The following is a 16,543-nucleotide window of genomic DNA, read 5'->3' on the forward strand; positions in this document are numbered from 1 at the left end:
TGTCATGTAGTAATCAAATAGAACATTTCCTGAAGAATATAGGATGTCAAATTATATTCATTTCAGCAGAATTCCTGACAGCTCGTAGTAATGCCATATTTTGCAGTGTAGATGTATGCAAATCTTAATATTGGATGAGAAAGACTGAACAGTCCACAGGCATGTGGAATTTTTTTATTATTATTATGAAAATCTCAGGTATACAGAATTATAGTTCAACAGCTGTGCATCTACAGTCCTCATCCCACAAGTTTAGAAAAAAAAAAAACTTTCATTGTTGCATTAGAATTCAGTAAGTTTCATGCTGTGAGGCTTTGGTCTATGTTCAAGTGTAAAACTGGGTAATAAAGAGCATACTCTTCCAGTGGTCATTTTTAAGTTCATGAATTATGGTGAGATGCATGATTGCACTCTCAATCAGACCTCTAATGATTGTGTTATGAAATGTATTGTTAAAATAGGTGAAGTGATGGAAATCGTGAAATCAGAAGAATTATGCTGAAAGCCCATAGATGCATTATAATATGTAGCGCACTTATTCAAAAATTTGTTGAGTTTCAGGTAGAGGGCGATAAAGATAGAGCAACAATAGTTTCAAAGTAACTGGCATTCTTGACAAGGAAGGTTGACCTTGACCTTCCTCTCCTTCCCACCCTCATTTCATCAGCAGGGGTGAGATTACTTGGAGACCCTGCCAATAGGTAATAAATAACACATAAATTCCAGGACACCCTTGCACTGTGGGGTGCCCTAATGTGTAATAATCCTTAGACTATTGAGTTTATAACTCATGACATCTGGCAGTTACTTGGCATTGTAATTCATGTTGATCAGGCACATCAGAATACACCATGGAAGAGAAATATCAGAGCACTAACCCGTTGATACTAGGAACGGGTGAAATGACAGGAAAAAGCTGCTGAACTGCACAGTGTTAAAATGTTGTAAAAGCTAATACCTTCAGATAAGGACTAACAAGGTGGGAGGAGAGTGGTAATCTATTGGGATCCAGAATAAAGCAGCACATTAATATTTACTGAATGGTGCTCTTTATTCCTTTATTCAAATTGGCAGATGTAGCGTTAAGGCAGTAATGAATATGGAAGTTTGAATTCAAGTATATACTTATACATATTTTAAGTTTAAAATTATACATAAATATATAAATATATTGAATTTAAAATGCATGTACACCCGTGGTGGATTCATGTCAATGTATGGCAAAACCAATACAGTATTGTAAAGTAAAATAAAGTAAAAATAAAAATTAAAAAAAAAATGTTTACACAAATATATATCTATATATAAACGAGATTTCTCCATTTTAATTTTTCATGTTCTTTGATCTAACAGTGAGAGCTAAATGAGGTAAAAGAGAAAGAGAGGTAGGAAGAGAAATGGGAAATAGTGGGGAAAAAACCACTCTACAAGACCCGTAACAAACCTGACTATACCTAACAGCCTAACTGATTTAACTGAAGACTTAAGGCTAATGGGACATGAACCAGATTGAAAAGCTAGAGGCAGACAGATGGTTATTTGTAATCATCCTGTAAATGTAAATCCTATAAAGATGTTGTGATTATTTATTTATTTATTTATGCCCCAACCCAGATTGAAGAAAATCGGAGACAGTATTTTAGCTTGAAATAATCTGGTGTTACCCTTTGTTACCACCTTGAGAGAGATCATTTGATTTTTTTTTTTTTAAGACTAGTCTCTGTCAGTTCTGAATATTAAATTCAACATATTATTTCTTCCATTATCCAGAGTTATAGCCATCTTTGTGACCAAGACTGAAATTCTCAAAAGGGCAGGTCCTGGAAGCAAGTTGGGTAGCAGAATAGAACATTTTGGGGATGTGGAGAGTTTTTGTTTTATGGTGAAGGAAGGCTGCCTTGAACACATTTAGGCCAGTACCCTCCATCCTACATGAGGTCTTCCTCCTGACATACTATATTTGGGCACAGCCTCTAAGCTGCCCTCCTGTCTCTAAGTTTTCTGTTATTCTAGAGATATCAACCCCACATAACCAATTTTGTGGACAATGGCACTTTAAGGGAAGAAAAAAGAGAAACTGATTAAACATTAATTAGCCTCAATCTGCAACTTCCTCTCAAGCTAATGGATAGGGTATGCAAATCCCTGTCAAATATCAGATGCTAAGCTTTGCCAAAAATAGGACTTCCAAGTGTTGAAGGCGAGCCAACTGCTGGCTCCTTACCTCAAACCAAAGGAAATGATGACCAGAGACAGGCCTCGCGTCTGCCGTGGTCAGATGTCACCAGTTTGCAGTGCCACGTGTGATCCAAGAGTTTATGAATGATCTCAACACTTGGTCCCCAAGGAGAACATATGCATTACAGAGGTTACAGATAGAAATTACAGAGAGCACAATGTTTCCATGCAATTTCTAAGAATCCTTCAGCAAGTTTTAAACATTAATGGAAAACATTAAGGAAGACTTGGCACTGTTAGGGGGACTTCAAATTATGTTGCGGGTAAGAACAGAACAGGGCTAAAAAAAGGATTCAAGAATAGAGACTTGGCTAAGACGTTTGGAGCTGGCCATTCCTCCTGGGCGAGCTGTATGTTTGTGTGTTTTATTCCCTGCAGATTTCTAGGCTTCACAAAATGTTATGGCTTGAAAATGAGCGAGTCACAGGGTATCCTTGTTCATTCATCATGCTCCAATCATTGTGCTGGTTTAACTGGACCATTTGCTGAGTGGATTTGCTTGCACAGGGAATCACAGCAGGATGAGGAGGGGTGAGAGCTTCTCATTTTGGAATTGTCAGCGTGTTGCAGAAGGGCCAGAGTGTCAGCTTGCGCAGTGGTAGCAGGATGTCGCCCCACTGAGTTCTTTCTTTCCCATTCCCCTTCTGTGCAGAAGAAACCACTTGTGATTGTTCCCTAAATATCAGATTGTGTCTGTGTAGCGGGTGACTGGCCTGTCCACTCTGACCTTATCTTGCTTAACTATACCAAATATAATAATGTGGTTTGTTGTGAATGATGTTTCCTCTGTAGATGTAGTAGGTTTTGGGTCATTGCAACTTCAGAAAAATGCAGCATTATTATAGCTTGTCAGGGGGGAACTTTCATTTGAGAGGGGCAACTTTATTTAAACTGGCCTATGAATGAAAGAGCTTCCCTGGTGGCTCAGATGGTAAAGAATCCAACAGCAATGCAGGAGACCTGGGTTTGATCCCTGGATTGGGAAGATCCCCTGGAGGAAATAGAAACCCACTCCAGGATTCTTGCCTGGAGAATCCCCATAGACAGAGGAGCCTGGCAGGCTACAGTCCATGGGGTCGCAAAGAGTAAGACACAACTGAGTGACTTCTACTTCATGAATGAATGGAAGAATTACTTTGGATCACAGAAATAGGAAGTCCTGATTTGACACAGTCTTCAGGATTGATTTGTTCAGTTATGGCATCAAGAACCCAGATTTTTTTTTCTAGTGTGCAGAGTCTTAGTTTTATCCTGAGACAGGCGCTCCCCCTGGGGTCACAGCATGGCTGCTGATAGCAGCCATTTAGTGCAGCTGGGAGAGAGAGTACACTTCCCTGGGAAGTAGAGTCGAGGACCTGAGCTTCAGGCTGGCTGGGATTACACCTGCTCATCCGCCATGGTGAGAGGTTGTTCTGGGGCTGCTGCTGATGAGGATGGGAAAATAATGTGTACCACTTGTAGGAATGGCCGTCACTTCTTCCCTAGCCCACATATTTACTATGATATACTATCATTTTTTGTAACAATTTTATTGGTTGTACATAAATATGTCGTTGCTTTGAATGACTGATTTCTGACCTTTTTGAATGGCCTGGCTTTTATTTTTGAGAGATGCGAGCTTGCAAAAATGCACTGTCTTCTAAATCCTACCAACAAAATTGTTCTTCAGAAATGACATTTTGAAATCAAATTAAGACACAGTAGTCTATTTTATATGATAAGAAAAAGACTGTAACACATCCCTTTTGAAGAGGAGTTCATCAGTTCAGTCAGCATTTCAAGTATACTTGATGAATTCATCTGTTTCAAGATGGGAGCCCTTTGGAGATTTATCCAGTCCAGTGTGGGGGTTCCCTGGTGGCTCAGTGGTAAAGAATCCGCCTGTAATACAGGAGACATAGATTTGATCACCAGATTGGGAAGATCCCTGGGAAAAGGAAATGGCAACCCACTCCAGTATTCTTGCCTGGGAAATCCCATGGACAGAGGAGCCTGGCGAGCTACAGTCCATGGGGTTGCAGAGTCAAATACAGCTTAGTGCTGCTGCTAAGTCACTTCAGTCGTGTCCAACTCTGTGCGACCCCATAGACGGCAGCCCACCAGGCTCCCCCGTCCCTGGGATTCTCCAGGCAAGAACACTGGAATGGGTTGCCATTTCCTTCTCCAATGGATGAAAGTGAAAAGTGAAAGTGAAGTCGCTCAGTCGTGTCCGACTCCTAGCGACCCCATGGACTTGAGCCTACCAGGCTCCTCCGTCCATGGGATTTTCCAGGCAAGAGTACTGGAGTGGGGTGCCATTGCCTTCTCCGACCACCACCTAGTTCAATGTATATATAAAAGGAAATATCGGATGAGTGAATCTGAAACTGACACCAAAGGGACAGTGTGTGTTTAAAGAAAGAAATAGGGAAAAGTATGGGGACAAAGAGTTACCTAGGGAAGATTTTCAAGTAGAAAAATTATATATGCTAATGTACACTGATAATGAGATGGTCCTCTGTGTGTCTAGTATAGGAGGGTTGCTGGAATGTATGTGATGAGCCTGAAAATATAATTGGTGACCTGATATACAACTCTGGTGTCACATTAAGAAGAGAATTTTTTCTTAAGAGCCTTTTAAAAGTTGTGAAAAGGTAATGGATGTGATCGTATGTGCACTTTAGCAAACTCATAATAGCCACAGTAGAGAGATTAAAAGAGAAATCAGATGAAAAGTTTAAGTAGAATACTCTTGAAGTAATTAAGGAAGAGATAAGACACCCTGAACTAGGGCAGCGGTGACAGGAAAGATAGATGCAGGTGCTGTTACAAATCATTGTAGCATAATGACTTGATGTAGGGTCTGCTGCTGCTGCTGCTGAGACGCTTCAGTTGTGTCCAACTCTGTGCGACCCCATAGACTGCAGCCCACCAGGCTCCTCCGTCCCTGGGATTCTCCAGGCAAGAATACTAGAGTGGGTTGCCATTTCTTTCTAGAGTCAGACAGGATTAACACTCTAAACTTACCTACCACATAAATAGGTCATTCCAAAGCCCTCCACAGGCCCCATCATGTCATCTTTGTTTAATACAGTATTCCTTAACCATTTCATAAGACTGTGTAAAGTATATTGTAGTATTCAGTATCTTCCTGTACAACTGAAATAATTTGTTATAGATATTCATGTCATGAATATGAACTCTATCATACCAAACACAGTAGTAATTCTGAATCTACTCATGTTCCAGAATAACTTTCTAAGTCACTGTGCATGTTAATGTAAAAAGAATTCAGGTCTAATCCAGGCTATAACTAGCTCAGTGAACTTTCATTTGTGCTTTTCAGCTCGTATAGAGAAATGAATATTTGGGTTCCAGCCAACTACATTTCTGTTTTTCCCTGTGGAGATTTGAGCCCTTGTATTCTAAACTTAGATCTGCAAAGCGCGTACTATATCAAAAGTCTACCTATTATTTTTTTTTTCTTTTAAGTACTGCTTACCACTACCCCACTCCCAGCTTTTGTCATTTTAACCAGATTCTTTTCAGTTCATGTTTATTTCTCTTCACCCTATTTAAAGACTTTGTTTGGAGCTCTAGGTAATACACATATTGGTGCCTGTTCTTGTTTTGGCTCACTTCTCAAGCCACAGTGATAATGTGGCTCTTTTTTTTTTTTTCTAGAATAGGGGCTTAATGAGAAAAAAATACATAGAGACTCAATTTGGACTTGCTTTACTTTTTTATATTTATGGAACTGTTTCAGTTCCCTTTACTCACATATATAAATCCTTTACTATAAAGAACACGGCCCATTTTTTTTTTTTAAATCACTTGTGATAAAGCAGAGGGCAAAATCCAAGACAGAAACTAAGAATTAGCCAAAAATAGGTAAATACTATTTACTTTTACTGTTTTTATACTTGCTAAGGGGTATACAAACCTCAGACACATAGAACCAAATGTCAGAACATTTATATGATTTGAGAAGAGTAAAAATTACCTTTTCCAGGTGGGAAGGAGGAAAACCTAGAGTGGTAGGATGGGGTGGGAGTTTGAAGGGAGTTTCAAAAAGGAGGGGACATATGTCTACCTATGGCTAATCCATGTTGATATATGGAAGAAATCAACTACAACAATATTGTAATTATCCCTCAATTAAAATAACAACTTTCCAAGAGCAAAAAAAACAAAACAAAACAAAAAAAGACTTATTCCTAAGATTCTTTGTTGCTGTGCTAGACTCTCCTGAAAGGGTTATTTTTCTCCAAAATGTTTTATTTGAGAGAAAAGAAAATATTTTAGTACCCCCAAAGACACAGGGTAAAAGAAATGGTGTCACTGAGCAAAAATGAATTATTCTACAAACCCCCAAAGAGCCTTTTACAAGTTGAAGAGGGTACAGTACCAATTATACTATTATCTCACCCTACTCTCTGGGTGAATAGTCTGAAAGCCTGAAATTACAGTTGATATTCAATTTCTTGGCTTCATTTGCAAATTGGAGTCATTTTCTTTTTTTGTGTGAATGCCATAAACACATGTTATATTGTTTAAGAGTAGCAGCCCTTAGTTTGTTATGATATTTTTCTCCTTTTTTGTCTCCTATGTCAAAGGACTTTTTTTTTTTTTTTTTGGTCTTAATTTGGTTTGTTGCAAATTGATGTAATACTGTGTTTCTGAATGATTTGCAGTGGTCTTAAGTGCCATTTGAGTGGAGGCTTTTTGGCTTATGATTTGTGAGTAGACCATTCTGGAGAAGGTCCTCCAACTGGCCAGATGTGTCATTTTGGAACAGATTGAGGGCCTGCCAAAACACCATTTGCTGCCAGGACCGGATATTGTAGGGGTGCTCACCACCCTGTTACCATATTTTTGCAGGTCTTAACATTGCATAAATAGGCAGCTGTTCTCTATTAGAATATAAATGAGTCACCAGCTTACTATCCCTTGAGGATTTACCTGCAATAGAGAACCACAGTGTTAACCCCTTCTTCCCCTCCTGTTGGAACATCACATTAATGCACACTTCTCTCAGCCCATTCAGAAGCAAACCCGTATGCATATAAATCACATCTTTCTTGCCAGTTAGACAAGAGAACTCAAAAAATATGCAGTTCACTCTGCTCAAATGGAACACATTTCCACAGCAGCTAAAGCAGTAAATTAATCAGCTTATAAACTGAGAGTGAGCAATTTGTGCTCACTTTTTTCTTACGGCTCCTTCAATAGGAGACAAGGTTCTCTAATCTCATAAAAGGCCACGACTTCATTAAGATGGAAAACCATGTTGTTGCAAGAAGCAAGAAAAGAAAAGCCCTAAAAGTCACTCAGTTTTCTCTCTGGACCTATTTTCAGGACAGGATTTTTATTTATTTGAAGAATAACAATTAACCTGGAGACTTATTCCAACAAAGAAGCAGAGTGCTGAAGTGGGTCTCATTATGGGACATCAAAAGCAGTTGGTTTGACCTAATCCATGTTTGCAGCAGATGATTTACATACCAGGCTAGCACAAGCTGCCCAATTTTGATTTCAAATAATTTGACCAGTTTCAAATAGCTTGACCAGTTTACATACATAAAATATATGTGTGCGTACATGCATATACATACACATACATATACACACATGTATTTGTGTGAGTGTGTGATTGTTTGTTCTAGCCCAAAGTATATTGAGAAAAAAAACTTGTCAGTGTTAGAATATCAAAGAATAGAAAAAGTCAAAGCGGTTATAAAAAGCAGAGGCTGTTGTGTTATGCGGTGTATTAGCTGCTTTCGACTAAATTTCATTGAAGTATTGTTCACTTACAATATTACATTAGTTTCAGGCATACAACATAGTGATTCAATATTTTTATAGATTACGCATGATACAAAGTTATTATAAAACATGGGCTATATTCCCTCTGCTGTCTGTTACTTTCTTGTAACTGATTTATTTTATAACTGGTAGGTTGTACCCCTTCATCTCCTCCACCTGTTTTCTCAACTACTTTTTTGAATGTTTACCCTAAAATAGATATAGTCCTTATTTGATAAATAAATCAGCATTCTGCAATGTGATAGGAGGGAGTCATTTCTCCAGGCTTTTCATCTTGCCAGGGGAAGAAAAGTACAGAGATAGATAGGTGACATTTGGAGAGCCAGGCATGCCAGATTTTCAGAGGTTACAATGGAGGTCCAACCTGCTGTTCTCCTAATGAAAGGAGGGGAAATTCAGACTGGCAAAGCTGCTATAAGGGATATCTCTGCTCCGAATGTCACGCTGCCCAGATGTCGCTCGGCAGGTGGAGATGCAGACAGAATGAAAATGTAGCCCTGTGTATGTGGGTGCTAGTGCGTTACAAGGGTGAACAATGAATCTATCTTCGGAAGTGTGATGAAAACAGTGTGGATCTTGTCCATATTCATGTCACCAGAAAGCGTTTCTCAGAGAGTTCACACTCCACTTCCCCTCCCTGACTGACGTGCATACATGGTCCCAGACCATGTGCATATGACATGTTTCAGGGCTTTAAGTTTAACAAGCATAGCAATTAATTTTAATGTATTTATATACATGTATGTATACATATATGCTTTTTGAATAGAAAAATGGGATCATATTACCTAAACAGTTTTGTACCTTGAGTTTGTATTAAATCTCAAAACTGCATCATGAGTGTTTCTCATCTTATTTTCCTCCAGCTTATCTCATTTTCAACTCAGATTTAATAGTAGAGATTCATAATCATATAACTAGTAACTTCTCTGTTGATGAGCACTCAGGTTGGCACTGACATATTTTAAGACGGGCATGTTTAAAACTTAAAGTTACCTTTTGCAAGAGAAACCTAAAGTTACTGTCTCTGAGTTTTCTTTTACTGCAATTATTTTTCTTCAGTGTTACGAGATGACTTCCGGCAAAATCCCACAGATGTTGTAGTGGCAGCTGGAGAGCCTGCAATCCTGGAGTGCCAGCCTCCCCGGGGACACCCAGAACCTACTATCTACTGGAAAAAAGACAAAATTCGAATTGATGACAAGGAAGAAAGAATAAGTGTGAGTAAAATTAGAATGGATGCCCAGAGGGGTTGGATACCAAGCTTTAAAATAGATGTATTTTATTTATATTATCTATAATATTTTAATTATATTACTTTTATTTTTATTTATTTGTTTATCATTAATAAAATTATAGAACTCTATTTGAGTGCTAATTACTACTTACACTATATTGAAAAGACTGAAAAAGGATACCCAAATGAAAACTTTAGAATGAGGCCTCAAAGAGACAAAAATTATATAAATAAAGTGTATATGGTATATTAATAACTGGACCAATCTGAATATGTAAATGTATCTTTGTAGTAGAATATTGATGTCAAAGCTCTTTTTAGGAACTCCAGATGCATTTATTGATCATGCAGTATGTTAAGTGTCAAAGTGTAAATGATGACCATAAACTGTATTAACTAAAACATTTCTTTTCACACTACTTTCAAAATTATAAGAGGAAATAGTTTGTGGTGATGAATATTTCAAGCTCTTTTCCAGTTTTTCCAATGTAATATTTATAACTAAAATATTATGAGAATTCATTTCAAAGTTTAAGAAATGTAAAGTAAAATCAATGTTAAAATAACTGCCAAGTTCTACAGTTTGACCCTTACAGAAAAATAATCCATTTTCAAGGGAAATTGATCATCATTAATCAGTTGATTAATATCAAGACAAAACACCCAGAAAATGGTAAAAAGTTAGAGAAATGGTATACAGATTATTTTTTCAGAGGATCTACTCAACATTAGTATGTGGAGTTTATGAGAGCTGGTCACTGAAATAGTAGATAATGCCTCAAACGTCTGACATTGTTCTTAGTACAATTTTTGTACTCAGTACAATAACTAAGAATAAATATATTTTACTTAAAATAGTGTCATTTAACAGAACAAATGTGCCGTTTCTATTAAAACGTCCATATAGTCTGGGTGTCTATTATCTTTAAAAATATCTTATAAGTGAGATTTTATTCTTATGTGTACATTGTGATTATATCATAACACAGAACCAGTGAGGCCATGCAAAAATCACAGCATATTCACATGAGTATTCTGTTTTGAACTGTGGACACTGTGGAGATTTGGTGAAAAATCATGTGGTTCCCAATGGCCTGTGCTTGGCTACCAAACTTGGGAAAATGTGCTCCTGTTCAAGATTTCCTTTTTTGTGTTTGTAATCATTAAATTTTTGCTTTGTAACAAATCACCCCACAATACAACTATTGCATTTACTCTGTGATTCTGTGCCTGAGTTGACGGTTCTTTGCTCTCAGCCAGGTTGGTTGATCTTTGCTAAGCATTCTCCAGCTTCTGTGGCTTGTTTGAAAGTGTGCTGGCAGCTGAATGATCTTGGATAACTTTCCTGAACTCACATGTCTGGCCATTAACTACCTCTCAAGCCAGCCATCTTGGTTCTGCTCCTCCTAGCCTCCCATTTTCCAGCGGACTCGCTTGGGCTAGGGGCTCCCTAGGTGGCATGAGTAGTGAAGAACCTGCCTGCCAGTGCAGGAGACATAAGAGACGCGGGTTTGATTCCTGGGTTGGCAAGATCCCCTGGAGGAGGGCATGACAACCTATTCCAGTATTTTTGCCTGGAGAATTCCATGGACAGAGGAGCCTGGTGAGCTATAGTCCATGGGGTTGCAAAGAGGCAGACACGACTGAGGTGACTTAGCTTGCAGTTGGCTTGAGCTAATTCCCATAGTTGTCTCAGGGTTCCAACTGCAGCAAGCAGTCAAGTTCCTACGTACAAGTGCCTTTCTTCCAGTGAAATGTTGCTTTAGTTCCACTGAACAAATCAAATCATACTGTCAGTTTCGTTTTCAAGGGGAGGAGAAATGGCCTCCATGGTTTATAACCTACCATTTATTCTACTGCATTTAGTTGAGAAAAGGTTGATGATCTTTTCTTCCTAAGTATAAAAAAATGTTGAAATACTTTGTTATGACGTGGCTAGTTTTAGAGCCTGAAATATGTCTGATGAAAACATATCTACTTGAGTTGTGTCTGCCTGTGAAGTTAAAAAGTAAAGAAGGAAACCAGCATATTCTTATCTCATATTTTTTTAAGAGTGATTGTTAAAAACACAAAAAACCTAAAAATTGGAAAAGAACTTGTAAGTTGATGATACACTTACTGAAAAGCTTATTCTGCTGTAGTATCCTCTTAACAAACAATATTTTAACATCATTATATTTGTTTATTCAAACAGAAATGCTTCTTATTTAAGAAACATTTAGGGGCCACATATACAAAGCCAACAGTTTGTACCAAGTCATACTCATCATTCAAAAAAATTATTTGTTTTTTTCAACCTCACGTCCCTCTTCAAAAGTTGTCTTATAAATACAGTTAAGATGAGACAAAGATAATTTTAATGCTAACAAATACCCCATGAAGACAGAGATTTTTACTATTTAATTTACTGCTGAATCTCAAAGACCTAGAACACTGCCCAGCCAATAGAAGTACTCAACAAATACTCATTGAATTCTTCTGAGTCAATTGGATCTCATTATATTATCCAAATAAAATATCTAGTGCTTCTTTCTGATGACAGATGTCAATAGAAATTCATTCAACAGAATTTCAGAGTGAAGACCAACCATGAGCTTTAATGGCAGCAGTCACAAGTCTCGAAATAGGATCAGGCAAGAGAGAGGAAGACTGCCGTAAAGAAGCATTCTCTAGAAACAGAATATGGGGGCTTACATGGAAGCATAATTTAAAAGATGCCAAAAGAGTGGAGGAGTTTTCTGTCTTAGACACTCAACTATTTCTTCTAGAGAAAAATTACGTGCTTAATTTTTCAAGATTTTTTATTAATGACCTTTCTTTCTCTGTATCTTTTATTCTCCATTTTCCTTTATTTACTTCTTTTTTTCCCCCTCCAATTTTAACAGATCCGTGGTGGGAAACTAATGATCTCCAATACCAGAAAGAGTGATGCCGGGATGTATACATGTGTGGGCACCAACATGGTGGGAGAGAGAGACAGTGATCCGGCAGAGCTGACTGTCTTTGGTAAAACTCTCTTTTAATTTATAAATTGCTGTTTATTATCTACTCTTTCTTCACTTTTAAATATTTTTGCTAATAGCAAACACCAGGCCATATAGGTATGGTTACTTATGACTTGTAGTGAGCTGAATAAACTAGAATTGTCTTGTTTTCTGGTTTTGTCTTTCAGATGAAATCTTTGATTTGAAGAAAATTAAGCTTTTGAAACAATTTACCTGCTTCATTCCTATATATTTATTAGATTTTGCCTTTCATCAAAATGTTAAAAATTACTCTGTCTCAAAATCTGTTGGAGATTATATCTGTCTAAAGTTTATCACTCATTCCATTGTGATGCCTTTATCAAATATTTATTATGTACATGACATGAGATAAGGCTTTTAAAAATTAGAGAGTACACTGTAAAGTCATTTCACTTTGTCTTCTACTTAAAAAAAAAATCTCAGATTGAGCTACTTGCAGTTTTAGCTCATGATAGAAAGACTAGCTTGCTAGATACACACACAGAATCAAAAAATAGAAAAAAGTTAAACTATTTTGCTATGATATTCATGTTTCTTCAACTTTAAGAACCAAGGGCCTCTTGAGTTGGAGTAATTTAGTTAATTTTAGTTAAAATATGACTAGATCTATATCACAGAAGTAGTAAAGAAAACATTAGGAGGAAATTAGAGATGATAAAGATGATGGAATAAACAAAAGTAAGGAAAATACTGAGCAGCTGTGGAAAATTGAAAGAGAAATATTAATACAGTGACAGAAAATTGGGAAAAAATGGAGATCCTCAAGATACTGGAAAATGAAACATCTTTCAGAAAATATTGAAGTCTCATTCAAGTATCTGTATGGAGTTATATATTATATGAATACACTCAAACATACTCACGTACACATATTTATATATAGATGTGTGTGTATATATATATACGTTTATATATATAAAATATATATATATATGAATAAAACAGTCAGTGTTACAGATACAGTGCGTTTTTTTAAAAACATGAGATAATTGTGAATTTTAGATTACTCTTTTTGTGCCAATAAAATAATCTTCTGGATCTGTGCATAATCTAAGATACCATGTCATTCCTCCAGAACACGCCGAGGACAGCATCAGAAGCTGGCATGCATCCCTAAAGAAACTTCTTTGGTAGCTTGGGATGTGCCACCCATGGTGTAATGGGAATGCCATGATGCAAAAAAGAGCCATAGTGTGATTTCCGTTACATTTAGAGTGTTAGGTGTGCTTTATGAATATGTGCTGGAGTGCAGACCTCTCTTTTCAATTGCTCTGAGTACCAGGTAATCTCTAGTCATACTCCTTGTGGCTACTAAGTAGCTTGAAGTCCCAAAGGACAAAACCAGGAGAAATCCCATACTTCATGAAAGGAATTGAACAGTAAAAACAAAACTGTTTCAAGTGTGCATGTTAGTTTCTGTCCTGTGGAGTTCAGACGAGTATCCATTTAGCCCTTAGATATCATGCAGTCACCTTTAAGAGTCTCAGATTGTGCTTCACTTGTAATGAACAAAATACAGTTTTGCCTGCTAAGATATGAAATTAGTGGTCACCAAACACTAGCATTGAAAACCCCCAAGTACAGCTGTGCTATTTAAAGAAACAGTCATCTCTGTTCTACTGCAGCTACCACCAGCTTCAGAACAGAAAAATATTGCATTACAGCTCTATATATTGCCTTCAGAAGAAAACTGAAAGTGTTTATTGTTAATACCCAAGTAATTAGATTTGTCAAAAGTGACTGTGTTATGACATATTTACTCTACTTTCTTTAAAAACATGATTAGAACTACAGAATTTCACTAATTATGTCAGGAGTTCCAGGAGGGACTTCTAAATTATTTTGAAAACAGCTGTAAACCAAAGAGATCAAATTTATCTACAGGCAGCTCTTCTGGAACAATTGATTTAAGGAGCAGAGAAACATTTATATTGTGGTATAGTCAGAACTGACCTAAGGGGTTATAGGTACAGTATAAGTTGTGGGAAAAAGTAAAATTCCATAGTTGAAACTGAAAAAAAAAAATCCAAACCAAGGAATAAAACATTAAAAAGAGTCATGATGGCTTAAATATTTCAAGATTGTGACTACTATTGTTTGAGAAAGACCCCTCCTGTACATTGATTCCTCAATTCTTAGAGAAAATAAAATAACTAGTGTACTTTGTATAATGAAGCCTTCTTTATTTTATTTTGGTGCTCTATATCCAGAAAAATGTTTTCTAGTAAACCTATTTGTATTTCATCTTTCGTTCAGTTCAGTCGCTCAGTCGTGTCCAACTCTTGGTGAACCCATGGACTGCAGCACGCCAGGCCTCCCCATCTATCACCAGTTCCTGGGGTTTACCAAAACTCACGTCCATTGAGTTGATAATGCCATCCAACCACTCATCCTCCGTCGTCCCCTTTTCCTTCTGCCTTCAATCTTTCCCAGTATCAGGGTCTTTGGAAATGAGTCAGAACGCGCATCAGGTGGCCAAAACTTTGGAGTTTCAGTTTCAACATCAGTCCTACCAAAAAACACTCAGGACTGATCTCCTTGAGGATGGACTGCTTGAATCTCCTTGCAGTTCAAGGGACTCTCAAGAATCGTCTCCAACAACACAGTTCAAAAGCATCAATTCTTTGACACTCAGCTTTTTTTATACTCCAACTCTCACATCCATACGTGACCAAGGGAAAAACCATAGCCTTGACTAAATGGACCTTTGTTGGCAAAATAATGTCTCTGCTTTTTAATATGCTGTCTGGGTTGGTTATAGCTTTTCTTCCAAGGAGTAAGCGTCTTTTTATTTCATGGCTGCAGTCACCATCTGCAGTGATTTTGGAGCCCCCCAAAATAAACTCTGACACGGTTCCCGCTGTTTCCCAAACTATTTCCCATGGAGTGATGGGACTGGATGCCATGATCTTCGTTTTCTGAATGTTGAGCTTTAAGCCAACTTTTTCACCTACTATTTCACTTTCATCAAGAGGCTCTTTAGTTCTTCACTTTCTGCCATAAGGGTGGTGTCATCTGCATATCTGAGGTTATTGATATATCTTCTCCCAATCTTGATTCCAGCTTGTGCTTCTTCCAGCCCAGCGTTTCTCATGATGTACTCTGCATATAACTTAAATAAGCAGGGTGACAATATACAGCCTTGACGTACTCCTTTTCCTATTTGGAACCAGTCTGTTGTTCCATGTCCAGTTCTAACTGTTGCTTCCTGACCTGCATACAGATTTCTCAAGAGACAGGTCAGGTGGTCTGGTATTCCCATCTCTTTCAGAATTTTCCACAGTTTATTGTGACCCACAGAGTCAAAGGCTTTGGCATAGTCAATAAAACAGAAATAGATGTTTTGCTGGAACTCTCTTGCTTTTCCCATGATCCAGAGGATGTTGGCAATTTGATCTCTGGTTCCTCTGCCTTTTATAAAACCAGTTTAAACATCTGGAATTCACTTCACATACTCTTGAAGCCTGGCTTAGAGAATCTTGAGCATTACTTTACCAGTGTGAGATGAGTGCAATTGTTCAGTAGTTTAAGCATTCTTTGATATTGCCTTTCTTAGGGACAGAATGACTACCTTTTCCATTCCTGTGGCCACTGCTGAGTTTTCCAAATTTGCTGGCATATTAAGTGTAGCACTTTCACAGCATCATCTTTCAGGATTTGAAATAGCTCAACTGGAATTCCCTCACCTCCACTAGCTTCTTTCATAGTGATACTTCCTAAGGCCCACTTGACTTCACATTCTAGCATGTCTGGCTCTAGGTGAGAGATCACACCACTGTGATTATCTGGGTCATGAAGATCATTTTTGTACAGTTCTTCTGCGTATTCTTGCCCCCTCTTCTTAATATCTTCTGCTTCTCTAAGGGTCCATACAGTTTCTGTCCTTTATTGAGCCCATCCTTCCATGAAACGTTCCCTTGGTATCTCTAATTTACTTGAAAAGATCTCTAATCTTTCCCTTTCTATTGTTCTCCTCTATTTCTTGGCACTGATCACTGAGGAAGGCTTTATTATCTCTCCTTACTATTCTTTGGAACTCTGCCTTCATATGAGTATATCTTTCCTTTTCTCCTTTGGTTTTTGCTTCTCTTCTTTCACAGCTATTTGTAAGGCCTCCTGAGACAGCCATTTTGCTTCTTTGCGTTTCTTTTTCTTGGGGATGGTCTTGATCCCTGTCTCCTGTACAATGTCATGAACCTCTGTCCATAGTTCATTAGGCACTCTGTCTTACCAGATC

The 16,543-nt window shown here is 37.7% G+C and overlaps 1 protein-coding gene across 1 annotated transcript in view; it reads left to right on the forward strand.

Annotated features, from left to right (window-relative positions):
* The window catches only part of ROBO2 (roundabout guidance receptor 2), a 652,483-nt gene that overhangs the window by 454,674 nt on the left and 181,266 nt on the right, over positions 1-16,543 (forward strand). Inside the window, exons 3-4 of the mRNA XM_068968049.1 lie at positions 9,106-9,263; positions 12,166-12,286. Coding sequence (XP_068824150.1) covers positions 9,106-9,263; positions 12,166-12,286 — 279 coding nt within the window. The remainder of the gene's footprint in view (positions 1-9,105; positions 9,264-12,165; positions 12,287-16,543) is intronic.

Source organism: Capricornis sumatraensis, chromosome 1, assembly GCF_032405125.1.
Source record: "Capricornis sumatraensis isolate serow.1 chromosome 1, serow.2, whole genome shotgun sequence".
Classification (NCBI taxonomy): Eukaryota; Metazoa; Chordata; class Mammalia; order Artiodactyla; family Bovidae; genus Capricornis; species Capricornis sumatraensis.